This window comes from Pecten maximus, chromosome 3 (genome assembly GCF_902652985.1).
Source record: "Pecten maximus chromosome 3, xPecMax1.1, whole genome shotgun sequence".
Lineage (NCBI taxonomy): Eukaryota > Metazoa > Mollusca > Bivalvia > Pectinida > Pectinidae > Pecten > Pecten maximus.
The window spans coordinates 39,932,072-39,958,019 of NC_047017.1; the positions used below are offsets into that span (position 1 = coordinate 39,932,072).

Genomic DNA, 25,948 nt, shown 5'->3' on the forward strand with positions numbered 1-25,948 from the left:
AACTATATCAACTTCATTCCTTGAAGGCTTTTCATCAAACTTTACATATTAATCAAATACCGTAACATCTCTCAGACAAGGTTCAGTTTCAGTGTTGTGTGGTCAAGTACGATATAACCATTACTATTTTTAGAAAATCATTGTCGGTGCTCTAAAGGCTTCATTCCTTTAGGGATTTGGATTAAACTTGTAAAGGACCAGTATAGCTAGCTATATATATGGCCAGTAATAGGGGGCCGCGGTGGCCGAGTGGTTAAGGTGTCCCGACACTTTATCACTAGCCCTTCACCACTGGGTTGCGAGTTCGAAACCTACGTGGGGCAGTTGCCAGGTACTGACCATAGGCCGGTGGTTTCCGGCTTTCCTCCACCTCCAAAACCTTGCACGTCCTTAAATGACCCTGGCTGTTAAAAGGACGTACGTTATACAAAAACAATCGAAAGCTTAAGTAATACTCAGTATGCTTGCCTTTTTATTTTATTTTATTTTTTTAAGTTCAAGAATTTTTTTTTTATGAAAAGAACATTCCTGTAGACCATTAGATTCTTCCTGTAAAATACTACAGAGATAATAAGATGCATGGATCAGTTGTTTGGTGTATCTTTCACACAAAGTATATGTATCATGTTACGATTGTCAGCATCTTATAAAATACTTGGCCCCTCCCGTCTGTTTTTGTACAAATATTACACATATTAACTTTAAGCTACAAATTTTAGATAGATAACAATCAAGTATCACTTGGTTCGGAAACTGATACATTTCACAAATTTTGATTAGCAAAGCCTGTTTTTGTAATCTGAAAGGCAGTGTTTCCTTTGTGAGTGTTTACAGCACTGAGAGCTAGCCTTCCTATAGATCAGGAGAGATCAATACCAGTTTGGGGATTTGTCTGTAGCTTGGTCTAGCTGGCGTGATGCCATAGATTATTGGACGGGGTAGATCAGCCTCTATCCTCACGTTCCTCTGTGCACATTTATGCACAAAGTCATGAACCATAGAAAAAGATGGTAATATTGATGGGTTTATTAGATAGGTGATAGCCTCAGAGAAGGGTTACTCTGATTGTTTGATTTTATATAACTCGAGTCAGGTATATATGACTTTGAATGTGGAGACTATGAGAAGCTTGGTTCTGTTGTCGGAATTAAAGGTCACTTTCAGTATCACAAATATCAGCACAGCAAATAAACCACTACTGTCAACAGATCTGGGTATAATGATTTACCCATATAAACCTGAGAAATGGTTTCCTTTTCATATTTTAGAGTGGTATTTAATACATCAAGATAGATTCAGAATAGATCTACAATGTTCGATCTGTAATACCCAACACTATTGTATAGTGACTTTTTAGTGTCACAATTTATTGGAGAAGCCTGTTGAACTGCTACACTTTAGGTAAGAAAGCTTTGCAGTAACATATTGCATCAGTTTAACAAATCAGTTTACATTGTGATTTGAAGTAATTGTCCAGGATTTTAAGTTTTCTATAAAATAAAATTTTGTTTTTAAAATTTTGTTTTTAGCTATTGCAAAACAATTTGTGTCAGCTTATATTAAATCCCTTGTTTGCCTGGATGGATACACATGAGGAGTCTTATTGTGTGAGGAAACCGGTAAAACCAAGTAAAACCTACATGGTCAAACAGGTGTCCCCTGGCCATGACTGTTCAGATCTGATCGGGGAATAGTCCAGGGAAGGGAATAGTCCAGGGAAGGGAATAGTCCGGGGAAGGGAATAGTCCAGGGAAGGGAATAGTCCAGGGAAGGGAATAGTCCAGGGAAGGGAATAGTCCAGGGAAGGGAATAGTCCAGGGAAGGGAAAAGTTCTGGGAAGGGAATAGTCCAGGGAAGGGAATAGTCCAGGGAAGGGAATAGTCCAGGGAAGGGAATAGTCCAGGGAAGGGAATAGTCCAGGGAAGGGAATAGTCCAGGGAAGGGAAAAGTTCTGGGAAGGGAATAGTCCAGGGAAGGGAATAGTCCAGAGAAGGGAATAGTCCAGGGAAGGGAATAGTCCAGGGAAGGGAATAGTCCAGGGAAGGGAATAGTCCAGGGAAGGGAATAGTTCTGGGAAGGGAATAGTACTGGGAAGGGAATAGTCCAGGGAAGGGAATAGTTCTGGGAAGGGAATAGTTCTGGGAAGGGAATAGTCCAGGGAAGGGAATAGTCCAGGGAAGGGAATAGTCCAGGGAAGGGAAAAGTTCTGGGAAGGGAATAGTCCAGGGAAGGGAATAGTCCAGGGAAGGGAATAGTCCAGGGAAGGGAATAGTTCTGGGAAGGGAATAGTCCAGGGAAGGGAATAGTCCAGGGAAGGGAATAGTCCAGGGAAGGGAATAGTCCAGGGAAGGGAAAAGTTCTGGGAAGGGAATAGTCCAGGGAAGGGAATAGTCCAGGGAAGGGAATAGTCCAGGGAAGGGAATAGTCCAGGGAAGGGAATAGTTCTGGGAAGGGAATAGTCCAGGGAAGGGAATAGTCCAGGGAAGGGAAAAGTTCTGGGAAGGGAATAGTCCAGGGAAGGGAATAGTCCAGGGAAGGGAATAGTCCAGGGAAGGGAATAGTCCAGGGAAGGGAAAAGTTCTGGGAAGGGAATAGTCCAGGGAAGGGAATAGTCCAGGGAAGGGAATAGTCCAGGGAAGGGAATAGTCCAGGGAAGGGAATAGTCCAGGGAAGGGAATAGTTCTGGGAAGGGAATAGTACTGGGAAGGGAATAGTCCAGGGAAGGGAATAGTTCTGGGAAGGGAATAGTTCTGGGAAGGGAATAGTCCAGGGAAGGGAATAGTCCAGGGAAGGGAATAGTTCTGGGAAGGGAATAGTCCAGGGAAGGGAATAGTCCAGGGAAGGGAATAGTCCAGGGAAGGGAATAGTCCAGGGAAGGGAATAGTCCAGGGAAGGGGAATAGTCCAGGGAAGGGAATAGTCAGGTGAGTATAGTCTGACCTTCTCAGTCACTACAATGTGAGTGTGTTACCACATGCACTGTGCCACCAGACTACCCAAAGTTTTCATGTTAATTGGTCTGTTTGTTTTATTCGTTAGATAGAGACATTGTCAATGGTGTAATTTCCTGCCAAATCTATATTAAATGCATTAAGAACAACAGATCACATGTCTTATAAGGAAGGTGTAACAATGGATTACTGCTCTAATGTTGTCTTTGTATATAAGGAAGATTTACATTAAGTTTGTTGTTACAATATCACTTAGCATGCTTTAGCTTACGTAAATAAACAATAGGTGAAAATTGTGTGTACACAGTGCTGTACAAGCTGTGAATGTTACCTCCTAGTAATCTTATCAGAAAGTGTCCAGTTACCTTAGTATTGCTGAGATATAATACCAGCTGACAGCTCAGATCTACCATTGGTATATTGAATATATACATGTAGATGTATGATATTGCCTCTCCAATGGGACCCTATGGACCACTTGACTGAACCCTGAATACTACTTGTAATGGCACAACATTGCATCCTAACGTAGTTTGGAAACTTGATGTCATCCTATTGTAGATAAATTCCCTGTTACTTCAATACAGTTTTCAGTAGGTGAGTGGCTTTTTCATGGGTTGCAAATGTTTTATCGCTATACTGATTGTAAAAGATGTAAAACTTATGGTTAATGAAGCAATATGTCATAGAATTAGGAAATTTAATCTTAACATTTTATAAACTGAGCACCAATGAAACTTATCATGAAAATTACAAGAATGATAAAGAATCATTTCAGATTTAGTTAGAACCTGTTGTAGTAAATAAGGCATGCTTATTAGAACCTGTTGTAGTAAATAAGGCATGCTTATTAGAACCTGTTGAAGTAAATAAGGCATGCTTATTAGAACCTGTTGAAGTAAATAAGGCATGCTTATTAGAACCAGTTGTAGTAAATAAGGCATGCTTATTAGAACCTGTTGAAGTACGTAAATAATGCATGCTTATTAGAACCTGTTGTAGTAAATAAGGCATGCTTATTATAACCTGTTGAAGTAAATAAGGCATGCTTATTAGAACCTGTTGACGTAAATAATGCATGCTTATTTGAACCAGTGACCTCTGTCTACCCTACTAATGTAATATCATTTTATGTGCCTTATTTTATTAATGGAAAAGGTGTGAGAAGTGAGGTTATAGATACATGTACAGGAAAAGGTCTGAGAAGTCAGGTCGTATATACATGTACAGAAAAAGGTGTGAGAAGTCAGGTTGTATATAGATGTAGGAAAAGGTCTGAGAAGTCAGGTCGTATATGCATGTACAGAAAAAGGTGTGAGAAGTCAGGTTGTATATACATGTACAGAAAAAGTTTGGAGAAGTCAGGTTGCCATGGATATCATCTAACTGCCATGAATACCATCTAACTGCCATGATGTCATCTAACTGCCATGAATACCTACTGTTACTGCCATGAATACCATCTAACTGCCATGATGTCATCTAACTGCCATGAATACCATCTAACTGCCATTATGTCATCTAACTGCCATGAATACTGTCTAACTGCCATGAATACTGTCTAACTGCCATGAATACCATCTAATTGTCATGAATACCATCTAACTGCCATGGGTTTGTCATATAATTGTTCCTGACTCAATGAATTTGAAAATGATGAATTTCAAATGTTTTTATATAATATTCAAATATTTGTTGTATAGTGACTTTTTACATTTGATCAGTACATCTTATTTGCATTGTGTCAGCATGTACATATATTCAAACCAGGTCACAATCACACCATTGCCAACTCATATTATAGAAACAGGTCACATGACTTATATTATTGTGGTAGAAACAGGTCACATGACTTATATTATTGTGGTAGAAACTGCACACGACTCATATTATTATGGTAGAAACTGGTCACACGACTGATATTATTTCGGTAGAAACAGGTCACATGACTCATGATTGTTAGATAATGGTATTGATTCCACTCAAATTAGTTGTTTTTTAAAAGTTACAAAAACATGAGCTATTATTTCAATCGTTAGTTATTTTTAAAAGTTACAAAAGACAATTGCTATAAGCTCATATTTTTGTAACTGACTCGAGTGAAATCAATAAAATATCCAACAACCACATATTGTGTAACCTTGTTATATATATATTATCAGTTATAATGCATCACAGCAAGACTGTGGTGTTAATGTTTGTGCTATGATATTGTGTTTTACGTGGTTTTGTCGTGTTAATGTTTGTGCTATGATATTGTGTTTTATGTGGTTTTGTCGTGTTAATGTTTGTGCTATGATATTGTGTGTTATGTGGTTTTGTCGTGTTGATGTTTGTGCTATGATGTTGTGTTTTATGTGGTTTTGTCGTGTTAATGTTTGTGCTATGATATTGTGTTATATGTGGTTCTGTCGTGTTGATGTTTGTGCTATGATGTTGTGTTTTATGTGGTTTTGTCGTGTTAATGTTTGTGCTATGATATTGTGTGTTATGTGGTTTTGTCGTGTCAATGTTTGCGCTATGATATTGTGTGTTATGTGGTTTTGTCGTGTCAATGTTTGCGCTATGATGTTGTGTTTTACGTGGTTTTGACGTTGACATGCATATGGTCATTCATCATTAGTGTAAATCTGATTTTAAAATTCCATGTGAAATTTTAGATTTATGGCTTTTGCAGAAATAATGTAATTTAATTTAGGGCTCGTTATTTTGACAGTGTGATGTGTATTGTAGCCTCTACTCCTAGATCAATTCGCTGTTGATGTTGAATTGCTTGTCTGCCAGTAAGGTCTGAAACACAAACTTTATTGCTGTGCATTTTACCCGATGATGTAAAATTATTTCCCGAACATACTAAAATTCCTCAATATAGGGTTTCCCATTAGTGTAATATGAAGTTTTTGTTTTGTTTTGGATACAGTGGCTGTGAATGTCTGCCGAAAAGGTTTCCAGTATTTATATCCAACAGGTATCCTTTGGGATATCAACTGAATTTTAAGAAAAAAATCCAGTTTCCCAGTCTTTAATAAGTTCCACATACACCATTAGCATAAGGCTTGGCAGATTCTTAATGGATATTTTATCTTAATAGATACATGTAGAAAGATATTCTTTTCATTTCCAAAAAATCACAGAAACTTTAAAAAAAGCTGTGTTCATAAACAATAAAATAGAAAAAGATATCCATGTTACAGAACATTACTAAGGTGTAGGAGGTATGGATTCTTATTGAGTTAGTTATTAAGTTCATCTGAGGCCGTCCAATGTTGGAAGACTAATCTGTATTCACACTGGTCTAATTGTGACTAACTCAGTTGGCTGGTAGTGACAATTAGTTTATTGATTATTTGATGTATGGAATACATATTTCTTAATTGTGGGTTGTTAGAGAAGACAACACCAACATGTAATGCGGTCCATGACAGACTTTATGGACAGATGGACAGATGGACAGATGGCCTCTGTCTGTTAGGAGTTTTTATGTAAAGGTGATTTAAAGCTTACAGATGTATGTTAGGAGGACATGTTGATAGCAGTGTTTCATTTATGTGTATATGAATTGTACTATAGGAAGAGGATGACTATTATGGAGATATGGCTACAGTCGTGAGTGATGTAGAGCTGTGAGGAGATTCATTGTCAGGCATTCTGATCCTCATCTCAGCAAAAACACATCCTCAGGGACATCTCTTGGTGTTATAAAAATGCAATAATTGCCTGACCTTTGACCCCTCTTCTGCCTGCCGGGATGCCCAAGTGCACTGTTGGGTGTTATGATGTGTGTCTGGAGGAGGGAATGGTGACCAGCCATACTTGGCTATATTACAAAGTGATATTTATACTGTATAAATGTTTAATAAAATTTCCTGTTACTCTTTACAGTGCTGACCCTTCTCCTGGGATCAATTCTATTGACTTTATGCATCATGTTTGAGTGTGTAAGAAGTGTGTTCCATAGACGACCCATTACACTCTCCGGAGGATCTGTGGCCCCCTTCAATTGGCGATCCCGTCTACCATCTTCAAGATCTGTGGCACCTGCTGCACCCTCACTTCCTGTCCAGAATGTGGACAAAGGCTGGTTGTGGAACATAATATGGGGTACGAATGTGTCTGCCCAGTACTGTGTGGTCCAGTGGGGCTGGACAGGCCCTCATGGTGTCGGCAGCACCATGTCCTTTACTGTGCAGGTAAGGCAGTTTTCACATTTTTTTATTCCAGGTGTTTGAAATCTTCATTTTCATGTTTTTTTTATTTATCTTATTTTTCATATTCTGTTGATTTTGCATAGAAGAACAATGTTGTATATTGTGATGTTAGTGTTTGGCAGTCTCAGTTTTTATTTGGCTCTGAAAATCTGTTTTTGAACATTTTTAATTTGGATAAATGTCATTAACTGATTAAGAACTTAAAATACAAGTTTGTATTCATTCAATATTGTCACTTGGGTTACAGAATATATAAACAGGTATGTGTTTTAAACTTTTCTGTTGTCAGGAGGAGATAACAACATTTATGTATAAAACAATAATATTCAATGTAACACAAAATTGTAGTTTTAAGGAGGGGTATTAGCTTTTTTTGCTGAGACAGTCCCAATAATTATTATTAGTGGGGATATACTGGAATCAGGTTGTCCGTCTGTAGACACAACGATCTGCCGGCTACTCTTCCTAAACTACTGAGGAGATTTCAACAAAACTTTCTGGCAATAATCCTTTTACATTTTAGATGTGCATAATCTATATGGGGTTTCCGATCGGTCAGCCAAGATGGTCACCACTGCTTCTGATTGGCTAAAAGACTAATATGCACAACTATTCAGTGGAATTCAATAAAACTTTGTGGGAGGGATGGTTGCAAAATGAACTTTAATTCTGTATAAACAAAGTTGAAAAACAAAATGGTCACCATAGAAATGAGTTCTGATATATTTGTATGTAGGGGTATATAATTATATAAGAGGACTGTGAATTGAACTGTATGGGTTTGGCTGCCACAGTAATCATATGTTAGCCTCTGATTGGTTGAAATTTAGATATTGTTTCATTTCTATGAAAATTGGTTTATAGGGGTTTTAGGGACTGCAAATTCAACTGCATCAGTTTTTTTGCCATAGAGACCACATTTGCATCTTTGGGAATATGGGAGGCGTTTGGGGGACTTCTGTAATGGTTTCCCATTGCTATATTCAGTCCTTGTCATATAATTGAATGGGATTTCAACTAAACTTAGCAACAATAAACCTAATACATTGTAGATGTGCGTATAATCTATAACAGGTAGAATTTACCTCCCAACTTCAGAAAGACGACAGTTCTAGTTGTATTTTTACTGTAATTCTTAACATTTTAAGTACAAAAAATTCAATGTAGAAGAAGCCAAAAATGGTATTTTATTGGACAAGTACATTACCTATCTATCCATGACTAAGAAATCAGTATATCTCTCCAGATATTAATTTCAAAAAACAGATTTTATATATTGTCTTCATATTTTTGGATGGATCAGCTACTAAGAAACTAAAAAAAATTAACAGTAACATTTGTTTGATTATTTGATATCTGTTGTAGAAATTACAGTGATATTTGTGAGAATCATTTCATATCTACTGTAGAATTTACAGTGATGTTTGTGAGAATTATCTAATACACGCGTATTTGCTGTAGAAATTACAGTAATATTTTTGTGAGCATTTTATTTGATGTAGATATTGACCATTCACTCAGCCTCTTTGAAGGTTTTTTATATTATCTTTCAGCATACTCGTGACCATTCACTCAGCCTCTTTGAAGGTTTTTTATATTATCTTTCAGCATACTCGTGACCATTCACTCAGCCTCTTTGAAGGTTTTTTATATTATCTTTCAGCATACTCGTGACCATTCACTCAGCCTCTTTGAAGGTTTTTTATATTATCTTTCAGCATACTCGTGACCATTCACTCAGCCTCTTTGAAGGTTTTTTATATTATCTTTCAGCATACTCGTGACCATTCACTCAGCCTCTTTGAAGGTTTTTTATATTATCTTTCAGCATACTCGTGACCATTCACTCAGCCTCTTTGAAGGTTTTTTATATTATCTTTCAGCATACTCGTGACCATTCACTCAGCCTCTTTGAATATTTTATATGCAGTATTGATTTACTGAATCTTTGATATCTGAAATAGCAGATGTGCACAAAACTTTTTTTTTTCAAGTCCAAAAACATGAAAAGCTGAAAATTGATTAATGCTTATTAAAGGCGCTGTTCTGTTTGTTGTAAAAAGCTATGTATCAAAAGTGTAAAAAAAAACTATTGTGAAAACATAAAAATCTAATGCATGCAAACTTGATTTATTGAATTAAATCTTCGCTTTATCTATTCTCCTTTGTGTAATGTTGAAACCTTTACTGGGCTGTATTGATTTGACCAGGAAGTCCACCACGGCTACTTTATTGACATCGACATCGGTCATCTCCCTCCTCTCTGTGTGATGGTGAGCCTCCACCATTAATTAATTAAAATGGTTCATTAAGGTCAACAGACTGACCTGGTGGTACTCTCTACAGCTGGGCCTGTGTTTATATTTGTTCTTCATTTCAAATGAAGGCATGCGGACATGTTTATGGTACTTCAGCCGAAGAGTTTTACCATTTTTAGCTCACCTGGTCGGATGCCATGGTACAGCGTCCATCATCTTATCATAAAAATTGCTGCACAGGTTATAGACAGACCAGCTAGTGGATTATGACCAAATGGTCTGAAATATCCTTGAGAGAAGTGGCACCAATTCTGTATAAAAGTAGGTTTGCCCTGTCATTGGGCCAAAAAGAAGAAATTGGCTAATTCTTTATTATCCTTAATTCTTCTGTAGAAATGAAGAATTTGGTCAATTCTTCTATAGAAATGAAGAATTTGGTTAATTCTTCTGTAGAAATGAAGAATTTGGTCCTAAGTTGTTTGCTCTGAAGCATCATTGGGTGAAGGGGAACCAATTTTGTATTAAGGGGCCTGAGGGCAGTGCTAATAGCAGGGTAAATACATGATATTGCAAATTCCTAATAAAACAATAACAAACGCGAGAATATCATAGAGTTTTTGGCATTAAATTGAAGTTTTTCATTTACTGTTACAGAAATGATTACTGTCATAGTACTATATAGCAGTTATCTCGTCCCTCAGCTTTACTGAATGGGCTATAGCACCTGATACTACTTATATTACTGAATGGGCTATAGCACCTGATACTACTTATATTACTGAATGGGCTATTGGCACCTGATACTACTTAGATTTTCAAAGTTAAGGTCATGTCCTTTTTTCGCGAAATAATCTCTTTGTTGATTTTGGTGTTTTTCTATATACATGTATGTTACTATAATATTTTGTAGATTGGTATATACAATATACAGCCAAAATGTTTCTTATCCAGCCCTACCATAGTTTCGCCTGCCACTTTGTTTATAGGTGATTGGCAATGCTCTTCTGTGATTGGTAAAAAATACTGAAGAATTTGGAAAATTCCTCAAGAGGTCTTGACCAATTAAAAGTAAAAATCACAGTCATATAACAACATTTAATGTTGTCCTTGGTGATATAACAGTTGGGGGCATAACATAGTACTTGTCAATATATCATTCTCCTAAGAAATATAACATAAATAGGAAAATGTAAAGATGACATATTCACTGGCAATATAACATAGTCCTTTGTGATGTGACATAGTCCTTGGTGATGTGACATAGTCCTTGGTGATATGACATAGTCCTTGGTGATATGACATAGTCCTTGGTGATATGACAAAGTCATTGGTGATGTGACATAGTCCTTGGTGATATGACATAGTCCTTGGTGATATGACATAGTCCTTGGTGATATGACATAGTCCTTGGTGATGTGACAGAGTCCTTGGTGATATGACATAGTCCTTGGTGATATGACATAGTCCTTGGTGATGTGACATAGTCCTTGGTGATGTGACATAGTCCTTGGTGATATGACATAGTCCTTGGTGATATGACATAGTCCTTGGTGATGTGACAGAGTCCTTGGTGATATGACATAGTCCTTGGTGATATGACATAGTCCTTGGTGATGTGACAGAGTCCTTGGTGATATGACATAGTCCTTGGTGATATGACATAGTCCTTAGTGATGTGACATAGTCCTTGGTGATGTGACATAGTCCTTGGTGATATGACATAGTCCTTGGTGATATGACATAGTAGTTGGTATATGACATAGTCCTTTGTGATGTGACAGAGTCCTTGGTGATATGACATAGTCCTTGGTGATGTGACATAGTCCTTGGTGATATGACATAGTCCTTGGTGATATGACATAGTCCTTGTTGATATGACAAAGTCCTTGGTGATGTGGCATAGTCCTTGGTGATATGACATAGTCCTTGGTGATATGACAAAGTCCTTGGTGATATGACATTGTCTTTTGGTTTTTTCTTTTTTTTTTGGCTGTATGACAAACACTTTATTATTTTGTCAATCTCACTGTTATTTGTTATGAGAGCTCACTCACATTTGTCAATATATTTGATTTTATTGGCAATGCCATTTGATTGGTACACCCATCTCACTTTTCCCCCTATTCTGAAATCGTATTTACAAAACCCATATCTGGATAATGTTGTAGTGATTTCCTGAGCTGTGTGGTATTGATGTGTAGAGAAATGAGTTTGGTGTATGAGGAAGCTAGAAATCAGACATTCATCAACAGATATAGAAAGATGGCCTTCTCACTCTCCGATACGCCATCCGACAGATTGATGATGCTGCTGCATTTCCAGGCTAATCTGTCTGTGTCACTGGTGCTCCAACAGTAATCTAAAGGCCTATTGTAGAGGAGATTGGTGAGGCTTCCCTTGATTGTGTGCTCTTCTCTATGATGTATGGGTGTGTAGAAGGAAGTGATGTCACAAGGCATGTGTCAAAAAATGATCCATTGTCATTCTCTGGTGTTCAGTTGTTTACAAAGATTTTTTTTTTCATTTGGTAAGTGTTGTCAGGAAATTGTGAACACAAATGTGAAAGATATTTTAGTGAAATTTTAAATCATGTGAATACCAACCCCAGCTGATTTGTCCTAGCATTCACTCTATGAAGTCACAGCTTAAAAAAATGTCTGTCATTACCAAACTATGCTAATGTACATAATTCTTTTTTAATTATATTCATTACCATTAGTTCTTAAATATTAAAAAATACAAAAGTAAGATAAGTTATCTTTTTGAAATTATAATTCCTAAAGTTATATGATATATATATCATATGATAATGTCTTATTCCAGTGGAAGCTTTAGTTGCCTTGTAAAGAATTATTTCTGCTAACATGTCATTGTTTCCAGTTAATGTTATGGTCATCAGAAGACTACAGCCAGTCTAATCATAGTGAGGTATTCTGGTCAATAGGGGGGCCATGCAGGAAATAGCATCTGTTGAGATCAAAGGCAAAATACAAATTGTCAACTTATAGTCAGCAATTTTCTTTATTAGAAACCATACATAAAAACCAGGGAATGTTTTTGAAACATGTAAGCCTGAATCTTGTTTTAACAGATGATGATAAAATTCAAAACTAAATCAATGCTTCTAATCTCTACTTTTGTGCTAAAAAATTGTTCAAAACATGTCAGAAGTTTGAAATAATTAATTTTGTTTGCAATTTAACTTAAATGTTTAACATCAATGTAAAACCAAAAGAGAATCTACATGTGAAATATTAGGTTTCCTCAGACAAGTACTGGCAATGGGATGTAAAATCTGGACAGATGGCCATGCAGACAGAGGCATGTATACTCAACAATTTCATGACAGTTGATGGGGTTGTGTGTTGGGGCGGGAGGTGGAGACAGTTGATGGGGTTGTGTGTTGGGGCGGGAGGTGGAGACAGTTGATGGGGTTGTGTGTTGGGGCGGGAGGTGGAGACAGTTGATGGGGTTGTGTGTACGGGCGGGAGGTGGAGTGGGTTGATGGGGTTGTGTGTTGGGGCGGGAGGGTGGAGACAGTTGATGGGGTTGTGTGTTGGGGCGGGAGGTGGAGACAGTTGATGGGGTTGTGTGTTGGGGGCGGGAGGTGGAGACAGTTGATGGGGTTGTGTGTTGGGGCGGGAGGTGGAGACAGTTGATGGGGTTGTGTGTTGGGGCGGGAGGTGGAGACAGTTGATGGGGTTGTGTGTTGGGGCGGGAGGTGGAGACAGTTGATGGGGTTGTGTGTTGGGGCGGGAGGTGGAGACAGTTGATGGGGTTGTGTGTACGGGCGGGAGGTGGAGTGGGTTGATGGGGTTGTGTGTTGGGGCGGGAGGTAGAGACAGTTGATGGGGTTGTGTGTTGGGGCGGGAGGTGGAGACAGTTGATGGGGTTGTGTGTTGGGGCGGGAGGTGGAGACAGTTGATGGGGTTGTGTGTTGGGGCGGGAGGTGGAGACAGTTTGATGGGGTTGTGTGTTGGGGCGGGAGGTGGAGACAGTTGATGGGGTTGTGTGTTGGGGCGGGAGGTGGAGACAGTTGATGGGGTTGTGTGTTGGGGCGGGAGGTGGAGACAGTTGATGGGGTTGTGTGTTGGGGCGGGAGGTGGAGACAGTTGATGGGGTTGTGTGTTGGGACGGGAAGTGGAGACAGTTGATGGGGTTGTGTGTTGGGGCGGGAGGTGGAGACAGTTGATGGGGTTGTGTGTTGGGGCGGGAGGTGGAGACAGTTGATGGGGTTGTGTGTTGGGGCGGGAGGTGGAGACAGTTGATGGGGTTGTGTGTTGGGGCGGGAGGTGGAGACAGTTGATGGGGTTGTGTGTTGGGGCGGGAGGTGGAGACAGTTGATGGGGTTGTGTGTTGGGGCGGGAGGTGGAGACAGTTGATGGGGTTGTGTGTTGGGGCGGGAGGTGGAGACAGTTGATGGGGTTGTGTGTTGGGGCGGGAGGTGGAGACAGTTGATGGGGTTGTGTGTTGGGGCGGGAGGTGGAGACAGTTGATGGGGTTGTGTGTTGGGGCGGGAGGTGGAGACAGTTGATGGGGTTGTGTGTTGGGGCGGGAGGTGGAGACAGTTGATGGGGTTGTGTGTTGGGGCGGGAGGTGGAGACAGTTGATGGGGTTGTGTGTTGGGCGGGAGGTGGAGACAGTTGATGGGGTTGTGTGTTGGGGCGGGAGGTGGAGACAGTTGATGGGGTTGTGTGTTGGGGCGGGAGGTGGAGACAGTTGATGGGGTTGTGTGTTGGGGCGGGACGGGAGTGTGGAGAACAGTTGATGGGGTTGGTGTGTTTGGGGGCGGGAGGTGGAGACAGTTGATGGGGGTTGTGTGTTGGGGGGGGGGGGGGTGGAGACAGTTGATGGGGTGTGTGTTGGGGCGGGAGGTGGAGACAGTTGATGGGGTTGTGTGTTGGGGGGGCGGGAGGTGGAGACAGTTGATGGGGTTGTGTGTTGGGGCGGGAGGTGGAGACAGTTGATGGGTTGGGTGTTGGGGCGGGAGGGTGGAGACAGTTGATGGGTTGTGTGTTGGGGCGGGAGGGTGGGACAGTTGATGGGGTTGTGTGTTGGGGGCGGGAGGTGATACAGTTGATGGGGTTGTGTGTTGGGGGCGGGAGGTGGAGACAGTTGATGGGGTTGTGTGTTGGGGCGGGAGGTGAGACAGTTGATGGGTTGTGTGGTGGGGCGGGAGGTGGAGACAGTTGATGGGGTTGTGTGTTGGGGCGGGAGGTGGAGACAGTTGATGGGGTTGTGTGTTGGGGCGGGAGGTGGAGACAGTTGATGGGGTTGTGTGTACGGGCGGGAGGTGGAGACAGTTGATGGGGTTGGGTGTTGGGGCGGGAGGTGGAGTGGGTTGATGGGGTTGTGTGTTGGGGCGGGAGGTGGAGACAGTTGATGGGGTTGTGTGTTGGGGCGGGAGGTGGAGACAGTTGATGGGGTTGGGTGTTGGGGCGGGAGGTGGAGTGGGTTGATGGGGTTGTGTGTTGGGGCGGGAGGTGGAGACAGTTGATGGGGTTGGGTGTTGGGGCGGGAGGTGGAGTGGGGTGTTTAGTGTTGTTAACATCCTATCCACAGATAGAGTGGAGTGGAACGATCACTGTAATGTAATAGAAAGCTTTGAGGAACATATGTCAGACCATTTGAATATCTTTTTCATGAAATAATTTCTCCAGATTGTTGATTAAAATCTTTGATATTGATTGTTTACAACTGATCATGAACTGATATTCATTTTTTGAAACTGAGTTTTTATTGCCTGTATTTGTATCTTGGGTACCACCAATTTTGTTCCTTTTACTTTATATTGATATGACTCCTGAAACTACAATAAGGTATACAATTTTGAATTTAATTTAAGAGACCAAAACCTAATACGTGTAATGGTATTACATTTCACAAAACACTACCTAAATACAATTGACATTATATGATATATAATTACGTGATAAGTTCGTCTGTCTCTCTAACAGTCCTGACTCACCAGGGACGTGGCCATGGAGGACAGCTCTTCTTGGGGATCATGTAGATCCACTTGTATTGAAATGTATTGGCTTCATGCATGCAGACTTTGACAAGATTGGCATTTACAAAACTCATTTCCAAGCTCGGTTGCAGTGTCTGCATTGTAAATTAGATGTATTTTGCCTGGCAGGAATATATATCAACTTTGTAATAGGCTTCGACATTTGGGGATAACATGTAGAGCTGTCTGGTCAATACACTATATTGTGATGAATCAGAAATATATAGGCTTGCTGGTCAAATTTCAGATTTGAGCTATTTCTGAAAACTTTGTCCATGATAACAGACACTGTGAGGTTTGGTGTATAGACCTGTCACAAGTCAGAGGAACGGTACATCAACCACTCTATCAGTGGAGTGGCTGACATACACTTGTAGATGTCACATATATTTTAGTTTTAATTTAGTTTTGTAAAAATGTTCTGCTTTGATGGATGTAATCAGATACCCTCATTTCCTATCATGATCTGCCTGTGTTAATGGTTGATGGTTTAAGTCAACCATTGTCAATCTGACAAGATTTAATGCAGGTTAAAGTTAATATGAAAATCCCGGAACATCTATATAAGATGTGTTAGTTGTTTTATAAATACAGGGTTGTCTCACTTCTAACTCGTATTTTAACTGAAGCATTCATGGCTGAATGATCTGAACTCTCAGATTCCATACACAAGTTCCTACTAGGTGTATGTTAGTATGCTACAGGATATGGATTTTTGAAAACTTGATGCACAACCCTAAGAAAATGGCAGGAAGTAAATTATTTTTCTAAAAATCTTGGAAAGTTGCTAGTAGCCATTTGTAAGTTCATATTTTTGTTGTTTTTCAGTTATTCCGAAAAAATGGTAACCCGTATGTGATAGTGAATGAGGATACAAGTAATATTATTGTGGAGATTTTACACCGCGGAGTTAAAGTGGCATGTACTAAACAACAAGACAAGGAGGGAGGTAGATCAAACGTAGTCCGTGTTTCCTTCACAGTCCACCGCTCAGGTCCGTACAAAATCTCAATCATGGTCTCCGGGAAACACATCAAAGATAGTCCCTTCACTAGAGAGTTTGATGCAGGTAAGTATTTTAATACATATTGGCTGATACAACCATTGTATCATCATAAAGAAGTGTTTGTTTATATAACTACCTAAAAAATAAAGTGTTGATGATCCAAATGCTACAGATGTGAACTAATTGTTGTTATAGTATTATTTTTTATTACATCTCCTCAGAATTATTGTTTCTTATTACATCTCCTCAGAATTATTGTTTCTTATTACATCTCCTCAGAATTATTGTTTCTTATTACATCTCCTCAGACTTATTATTTCTTATTACATCTCCTCAGAATTATTATTTCTTATTACATCTCCTCAGAATTATGGTATTATTTTTTATTACATCTCCTCAGAATTATAGTATTATTTCTTATTACATCTCCTCAGAATTATTGTTTCTTATTACATCTCCTCAGAATTATGGTATTATTTCTTATTACATCTCCTCAGAATTATTGTTTCTTATTACATCTCCTCAGAATTATAGTATTATTTCTTATTACATCTCCTCAGAATTATTGTTTCTTATTACATCTCCTCAGAATTATAGTATTATTTCTTATTACATCTCCTCAGAATTATTGTTTCTTATTACATCTCCTCAGAATTATTGTTTCTTATTACATCTCCTCAGACTTATTATTTCTTATTACATCTCCTCAGGATTATGGTATTATTTCTTATTACATCTCAGGATTATTGTTTCTTATTACATCTCCTCAGGATTATAGTATTATTTCTTATTCCTCAGAATTATATCATTGTTTCTTATGTCATCACCTCAAAATTATATTTCTGTTGTAAAATACATCCTGTATATGACAATGTCCTTATTAAATGCGTTTAAAACATGAATATGTCTGTGATTTCAGTTCCTCACCCCTCGTGTAGGTAGTTAATGCTCAGAAGTGAACTTCACAATTAATTGGCAACAGAAATTTTTAGCCCACCATCATCAGATGGTGGGCTATTCAAATCGCCCTGCGTCCGTGGTCCGTGGTCCGTTCGTCCGTCCGTCCGTCCGTCCCTCCCTCCGTCCCTCCGTCCGTCCCTCCGTCCGTAAACAATTCTTGTTATCGCTATTTCTCAGAAAGTACTGAAGGGATCTTTCTCAAATTTCATATTTAGGTTCCCCTTGGTGCCTAGTTATGCATATTGCATTTTGAGACCAATCTGAAAACAACATGGCCGACAGGCAGCCATCTTGGATTTTGACAATTGAAGTTTGTTATCGCTATTTCTCAGAAACTATTGAGGGGATCTTTCTGAAATTTCATATGTAGGTTCCCCTTGGTGCCTAGTTATGCATATTGCATTTTGAGACCAATCTGAAAACAACATGGCCGACAGGCAGCCATCTTGGATTTTGACAATTGAAGTTTGTTATCGCTATTTCTGAGAAAGCACTGAAGGGATCTTTCTCAAATTTCATATAAAGGTTCCTCTTGGTGCCTAGTTAGGCATATTGCATTTTGAGACCAATTGGAAAACAACATGGCCGACAGGCAGCCATCTTTGATTTTGACAATTGAAGTTTGTTATCGCTATTTCTCAGAAACTAATGAAGGGATCTTTCTGAAATTTCATATGTAGGTTCCCCTCAGTGCCTAGTTATGCATTTTGCATTTTGAGACTAATCGGAAAACAACATGGCCGACAGGCAGCCATCTTGGATTTTGACAATTGAAGTTTGTTATCGCTCTTTCTCAGAAACTTATGAAGGGATCTTTCTCAAATTTCATATGTAGGTTTCTCTTGGTGCCTAGTTATGCATATTGCATTTTGAGACTAATCTGAAAACAACATGGCCGACAGGCAGCCATCTTGGATTTTGACAATTGAAGTTTGTTATCGCTATTTCTCAGAAAGTACTGAAGGGATCTTTCTCAAATTTCATATGTAGGTTTCCCTCAGTGCGTAGTTATACATATTGCATTTTGAGACCAATCGAAAAACAACATGGCCGACAGGTAGCCATCTCGGATTTTGACAATTGAAGATTGTTATCGCTATTTATCAGAAATTGCTGAAAGGATCTTTCTGAATTTCATTTGTAGGTTGCCCTCTGTGCCTAGTTATGCATATTGGATTTTGAGACCAGTCAGAAAACAACCTGGCTGACAGGCAGCCATCTTGTATTTTGAAAATTGAAGTTTGTTATCACTATTGTACAGAAGGTACTGAAGGGATTTTTCTCAAATTTCATATGTAGGTTCCCCTTGGTCCCTGGTATTGCATTTTGGGACCAATCGGAAAACAACATGGCCGACAGACAGCCATTATCGCTAAATCTTAAATTTTATATATAGGTTCCCCTTGTTTGAAAAGTACTAGAGGGCTGTTTCTGAATTTACACAGATTAGTAATATAAGACTTAGAGGAAGGGAAAAGTAGAGAAAAGATCAATCTGACATGGAACCTATAAAGATCATTCAATGGTGGGCGCCAAGATCCCTCTGGGATCTCTTGTTTGTACATGAAATTCTATTTATGTTTAGTCCATTAGAGTCTGGTATATATCTTTTTGTGCTTCAAATGTGCTTCAAATGTACTTCAACTGAAATAGGATTCATGTCCCCTTCCTGGGATTCTTTACCTTATATGGTAATGAGGTTGCCATGACATCAGATCTAGTACATCAAATATCTGTAGTTATATTCTCTGTAAGATCAGGTAACTTCCTGGACAAGTGTAGATATTTAGTTTTTACCAAAAACTGCCATTAACATACAACATACATCAGAATTCTGTAATTAGTATTTTTGTCTTATTTTCGCTTATTTGGTGTTTAAAACACTTGGTTTTGTTTCGTAAATCATCACTCTAAATATGAATTCACATTTGCACTAACAATGTCGACAAAAATAGTAAGGATTCATCAACTCATCATTACACTTTTCTGTTACTCTAAAGTTGGAGCCAGTCAGACTCCATATACTCACAGTTTATCTATAAGGCTGTCTGTTACTGTTTTAGGGCCTATCGATGCCAGCCGAACAGGATTCACTAACTATTGTTCCACGATAGTGTGTACCGCGGGCACTCCCTATCCCCTCACCATTGAGACACAGGACTCCTTTGGTAATCCAGCTGTCTACAAAGCCGACCAGAACCACTACTTCAAAATCAAAGTTATAGAAGTAAGCTTTCTCATCTAAATATGTGGTGTGGGTGTCTGGCATGCAGGTAATTAAGTGTTTTCTAAGAGAAGCTTTTTATCTTGATAGCTTTTTTTAGTTACTTTGTAGTCAGTAATAGTCAGAGTGGATTTAATTTCTCTCTATTCATGGTCATACCATAAAATGGATACCCTGTGAATATTGTCTTAACATGTTTACTTGTTTCTTTTCGAAAAGGCAGTGTTGCACGAAATTTAAAACCCCCAAATTAGTTCGAACTGGGACAACTACAAAATATTAGCCCCGTGAAATTAGATAGTTATACAGTAATCAATAAACTGAGCTTAGAGAGTAGACACACTGTTGAGGACAATCAGAAGCTGTAAAATTAGTGGTAATCATCATATTTGAAGGCCCTGAGTTTCATGGGATTATTTCTTTAACAAAACCAGCAAGTGTTGCTCTAAGCTTGGGTGAGCCTCGTAGACAGATATCAGTCTAAAGTAATGCCAATCTCATATAAAATTCATGACTTTCGGTAACGATGTTAATGTCACACGATATCACAGTTATTTGATGGATACACCGCAAAAAATGATGATGAAGGTGTATTTCCTAAACTGCAAAAAAATCAATACTTCTGGAATAGAATGAGTCCAGACTTCTGAGGCTCCACTAATTGTTTCAGGTTACATAGAAATAATCTGCTCTTTGTGAACCTGCATGTACAGTTATGTATCAGTGTGTTACAGAGGTCAGTGTGGTAGTGTTGGTGTGGTAGCCAAGTGATGTCAGTGTGGTAGTGAGGTGTCAGTGTGGTAGTGAGGTGTCAGTGTGGTAGTGAGGTGTCAGTGTGGTAGTGAGGTGTCAGTGTGGTAGTGAGGTGTCAGTGTGGTAGTGAGGTGTCAGTGTGGTAGTGAGGTGTCAGTGTGGTAGTGAGGTGTCATTGTGGTAGTGAGGTGTCAGTGTGGTAGTGAGTTGTCAGTGTGGTAGTGAGGTGTCTATGCAGTAGTGTTGTATCAGTGTGGTAGTGAGGTGTCAGTGTGGTAGACTTTAGAGAGACTACGATAGTGTGCTTAGTGTATTGATACGTACAGACTTTAGAGAGACTACGGTAGTGTATTTGGTGTATTGATGTTTTACAGACTTTAGAGAGACTACGGTAGTGTGTTTGGTGTATTGATATGTTACAGACTTTAAGAGAGACTACGGTAGTGTGTTTGGTGTACTGATGTGTTACAGACTTTAGAGAGACTACGGTAGTGTATTTGGTGTATTGATGTGTTACATACTTAAGAGAGACTACGGTAGTGTGTTTGGTGTATTGATGTGTTACAGACTTTAGAGAGACTACGGTAGTGTGTTAGGTGTATTGATGTATTACAGACTTTAGAGAGACTACGGTAGTGTGTTTGGTGTATTGATGTTACAGACTTTAGAGAGACTAAGGTAATGTGTTTGGTGTACTGATGTATTACAGACTTTAGAGAGACTACGGTAGTGTGTTTGGTGTATTGATGTGTTACAGACTTAAGAGAGACTAAGGTAGTGTGTTTGGTGTACTGATGTATTACAGACTTTAGAGAGACTACGGTAGTGTGTTTGGTGTATTGATGTGTTACATACTTTAGAGAGACTACGGTAGTGTGTTTGGTGTATTGATGTATTACAGACTTTAGAGAGACTACGGTAGTGTGTTTGGTGTATTGATGTTACAGATTTTAGAGAGACTACGGTAGTATGTTTGGTGTATTGATATGTTACAGACTTTAGAGAGACTACGGTAGTGTGTTTGGTGTACTGATGTATTACAGACTTTAGAGAGACTACGGTAGTGTGTTTGGTGTATTGATATGTTACTAACTTTAGAAAGACTACGGTAGTGTGTTTGGTGTATTGATATGTTACAGACTTTAGAGAGACTACGGTAGTGTATTTGGTGTATTGATGTTACAGACTTTAGAGAGACTACGGTAGTGTGTTTGGTGTATTGATGTGTTACAGACTTTAGAGAGACTACGGTAGTGTGTTTGGTGTATTGATGTGTTACAGACTTTAGAGAGACTACGGTAGTGTGTTTGGTGTATTGATATATGTTTCTAACTTTAGAGAGACTACGGTAGTGTGTTTGGTGTATTGATATGTTACAGACTTTAGAGAGACTACGGTAGTGTGTTTGGTGTATTAATGTATTACAGACTTTAGAGAGACTACGGTAGTGTGTTTGGTGTACTGATGTGTTACAGACTTTAGAGAGACTACGGTAGTGTGTTTGGTGTATTGATATGTTACAGACTTTAGAGAGACTACGGTAGTGTGTTTGGTGTGTTACATACAGACTTTAGAGAGACTACGGTAGTGTGTTTGGTATATTGATGAGTTACAGACTTTAGAGAGACTACGGTAGTGTGTTTGGTGTATTGATGTATTACAGACTTTAGAGAGACTACGGTAGTGTGTTTGGTGTACTGATGTGTTACAGACTTTAGAGAGACTACGGTAGTGTGTTTGGTGTATTGATATGTTACAGACTTTAGAGAGACTACGGTAGTGTGTTTGGTGTGTTACATACAGACTTTAGAGAGACTACGGTAGTGTGTTTGGTGTGTTACATACAGACTTTAGAGAGAGTACGGTAGTGTGTTTGGTGCATTGGTATGTTACAGACTTTAGAGAGACTACGGTAGTGTGTTTGGTGTGTTACATACAGACTTTAGAGAGACTACGGTAGTGTGTTTGGTGTGTTACATACAGACTTTAGAGAGAGTACGGTTGTGTGTTGGGTGTACTGATGTGTTACAGACTTTAGAGAGACTACGGTAGTGTGTTTGGTGTATTGATGTGATACAGACTTTAGAGAGACTACGGTTGTGTGTTTGATGTGTTACAGACTTTAGAGAGACTACGGTTGTGTGTTGGGTGTACTGATGTATTACAGACTTTAGAGAGACTACGGTTGTGTGTTTGGTGTATTGGTATGTTACAGACTTTAGAGAGACTACGGTAGTGTGTTTGATGTGTTACAGACTTTAGAGAGACTACGGTTGTGTGTTGGGTGCTGGGGATGATATATTTTGATGTTACTTTAAAGTGATTACAGTAGTTTTTTGGTGTTATTGATGATGATAGGTTACAGACATTGTTAATGTGATATTTGATGAAATTACACAATCAGCATGTACATTGATATTTTACAGACAGAGAGCAAAATCAAGTATGTGCCTGCCACCCAACTCGTCAACATGCCAGACAAGAAACAACTGAATATGCGAATCACCATGGCAAGGGAAGGCTGCTATCAAGCCTCCGTTTCCTATGGAGACATGAAACTGAGGAACGGGGATTTTAACATTCTAGTCATTAGCAGTATGTGTTATTTTACTCAATTTGATAAAGTTAATGATTTCAATCAGGTAAATCTTCAGAAACAAGTCATTCACATTATGATTTAAAATGTATCTCTACACTACAAGATAAAAATAATTGGTAAATGTAAATGTACTATTTTTAATTTCATGCCCCCACCACTAAGTACTCAGAGATAAAAATTGTCACCTTTCTTTCTTTCTTTCTTTCTTTCTTTCTTTCTAAATTCTCTCTTTCTTTCTTTCTTTTCTAAATTTCTAAATTGTTTCTTTCTTTCTTTCTTTCTGTCAGATACAGTGTTACTCTTCATCTTCCATCCATCCATCGATCCATCTGCCACTGTTTGTTTAGAAGTTTTACAGACTTCATTATGAAGTTTTGGTTAAGAAGTTATACAAACTCATTAAATGTTTGTTGTTAGTTTCCATGGTTGTGTTGTAGCTGAGGACATGGCCTGTGTCAACAAGAATATGGCCCGCAAGTCTCACAGCATTTGGTATGAGGCACGGCTTCTCCAAGGGAACCCATCCTCTGAAGAAAAGGCTAAAAAAGTGTATGTCTACATATCTCCAAAGGTAAATAATCCTTCATACTGACTCAAGATCTAAATTTTGTCTTGTCTGTGTGATGAAAACTGACAAAAGAGAGGCTATTCAGATACTACAGCAATATTTTCTATTTAAAGTTTTACATTTGCTGTATGTCCAATTTAACTAAACTTTTGATAGATAGTCAGTGGATATAGTGGAAATTCTAACACCACCAGTTACAGAGTATCATCCAGATTTTATGCTTGGAAGCTGGACTTTATGATTTTGCATATAGCATGGTTTCTCAGAAATACCAGTGCTATATTCCAACAAAACCTAGAGTAGAGAAATCGCAATGTACCAAAAAGATTACATGGAATTCATTTGTTTGCTGTATCTTTGGGTTAAAGACCTCATATTTTTTTTAAAAATACTTGTTTTATCTTTATCATTTCTCCAGTTAAATTTTAGGTTTAAAGAGTTATCTTATAGTCATATCAACAGGTGTGACATTAATTAATTCTTTCCTTAAACTCATTAACATATCATATAATTGAACTACATTGATAAACTCTGTATTACTTTTACACTTCTGTACCAGGTAATTAACCGATCTAGCCCATACTTATTCTTCATGGTTGCTTTTTCAGCAACTCACATTAAAAGAGTACTACCTGAAAATTATTGGCAAGAAGTTATTTACATGGCGAGTTTGTCCATCAACAAAGGTAAGCTTAGGAGATGTTGAATACTTTCTTTAATTCTTGTAACTCTAAAGTTTTATTGTAATCATGTAATTCTGAAGTTTTAGTGTAATCATGTAATTCTGAAGTTTTAGTGTAATCATGTAATTCTGAGGTTTTAGTGTAATTATGTAATTCTGAGGTTTTAGTGTAATTATGTAATTCTGAGGTTTTAGTGTAATTATGTAATTCTGAGGTTTTAGTGTAATTATGTAATTCTGAGGTTTTAGTGTAATTATGTAATTCTGAGGTTTTAGTGTAATTATGTAATTCTGAGGTTTTAGTGTGATTATTGTAAGACTAAATATGGTATATACTGTGGACATCAGTTAGAATTTCTTACACTAATAGATATTCTAAAAGTGAAAATTACCAAATTACTATGATTTTTCATTATTTTCATGTGTAGTAATTTTTTTGTAATGTTTCAGAAATATTGAGTAATATCAGAGGTATTTGTTATCAGATAATTAATTGTTTTTTATTGTAGTTTTACTTTAGTGGCCACAATTCTCGCTATGACCTACCAGTGATGACTATATATGACTGCTGCCAGCCTCCCGTAATCCTAGCAGCCAAGGAGCGCAGTGTGATAGCTGCTACATTCACTAACTTCTTACTCAGAAATATTGGTAATGGACCTCTGTCTAATTATCTCCCCTTCCTTCTCCATTGTCTTCTATTTGGCGTCCTGTGAGGTTTTAGAGGGTTTACTCACCCATGCTTAATGAGACCATAGGTCTTATATAATGTACTTTATCATGGAGATTGTCAGATATTTTTTTACAGTATAGGCTTGTGTATCGCTATATCTTAAACCTATTTCACAATTTAAGAAGAAATTACCATTTAATGAGTATGAAATCTACAGTTATATAGAGGTTACACAACCAGTTGTTGTTGGATATGGAATTTATTTCACTCGAGTAAGTTATTTTTTAGGTGCTGTGAAACAGCAACCTTAAGCGGTCATCACCAAATTTTGCTAGGACAAATTCATTCGGAACTCTTGGGGAATCAAAATGTCGCTTAATTCAATGATATTTCCCGATGAGATCAGGATGGGACCGGAAATAATTTTTCCCAGAAAACACGTCTCCTTCCGCGAAGTATTTGTTTGTGATTAAGTAATATGATTTTTATGGAGGCGTTTACGCCTGCCATATTACAATCACCTACGAGTTGTGACGTCACAATCTCTCACTTTCATTTTCGTTATATTTCCTTTCACAGTTCATTTTGTAGTTTCTTTCGGTTCATATATGATGTAGTTGAACTATATATACATTTATGAAAACTATCAAGACTACAAATAAAGTGCTATTACGTGAAAAAAGGTATATTCAGTATAAATTTCTCTTCGGCGGAAGCCCGGAATTTGAGACCTCTGGTGGTAATTTCTGTAACTAGGGGTAATGATTCGCTTATAATTAGTTCCAAGTATGAGGCACGTCATTGTAGTCCGTCATTCAAAGTAGATGTACACAGAAATGTATTAACTATGCTGATAATGTTTTGAACATTTCAGGCACTATTTTGAATAAACAATAAGAATAATGTCTTGTAAATATCTACACCTGCATCGATTTTTGCAAATCTATATTGAAAATACTGTTTGAAGGGAGATAACTGCGAGATTCTGACGTTACCTTACAGAGGACACTTGTTTAACTACTAGAAATAAAGATGGCATAACAACCAAGCGCAAACA

The 25,948-nt window shown here is 38.4% G+C and overlaps 1 protein-coding gene across 1 annotated transcript in view; it reads left to right on the forward strand.

Annotated features, from left to right (window-relative positions):
• The window catches only part of LOC117324158 (apoptosis-resistant E3 ubiquitin protein ligase 1-like), a 58,886-nt gene that overhangs the window by 15,502 nt on the left and 17,436 nt on the right, over positions 1-25,948 (forward strand). Inside the window, exons 4-10 of the mRNA XM_033879834.1 lie at positions 6,833-7,140; positions 16,255-16,495; positions 19,456-19,619; positions 22,796-22,964; positions 23,406-23,539; positions 24,145-24,222; positions 24,728-24,869. Of these exons, the coding sequence (XP_033735725.1) occupies positions 6,833-7,140; positions 16,255-16,495; positions 19,456-19,619; positions 22,796-22,964; positions 23,406-23,539; positions 24,145-24,222; positions 24,728-24,869 (1,236 nt within the window). The remainder of the gene's footprint in view (positions 1-6,832; positions 7,141-16,254; positions 16,496-19,455; positions 19,620-22,795; positions 22,965-23,405; positions 23,540-24,144; positions 24,223-24,727; positions 24,870-25,948) is intronic.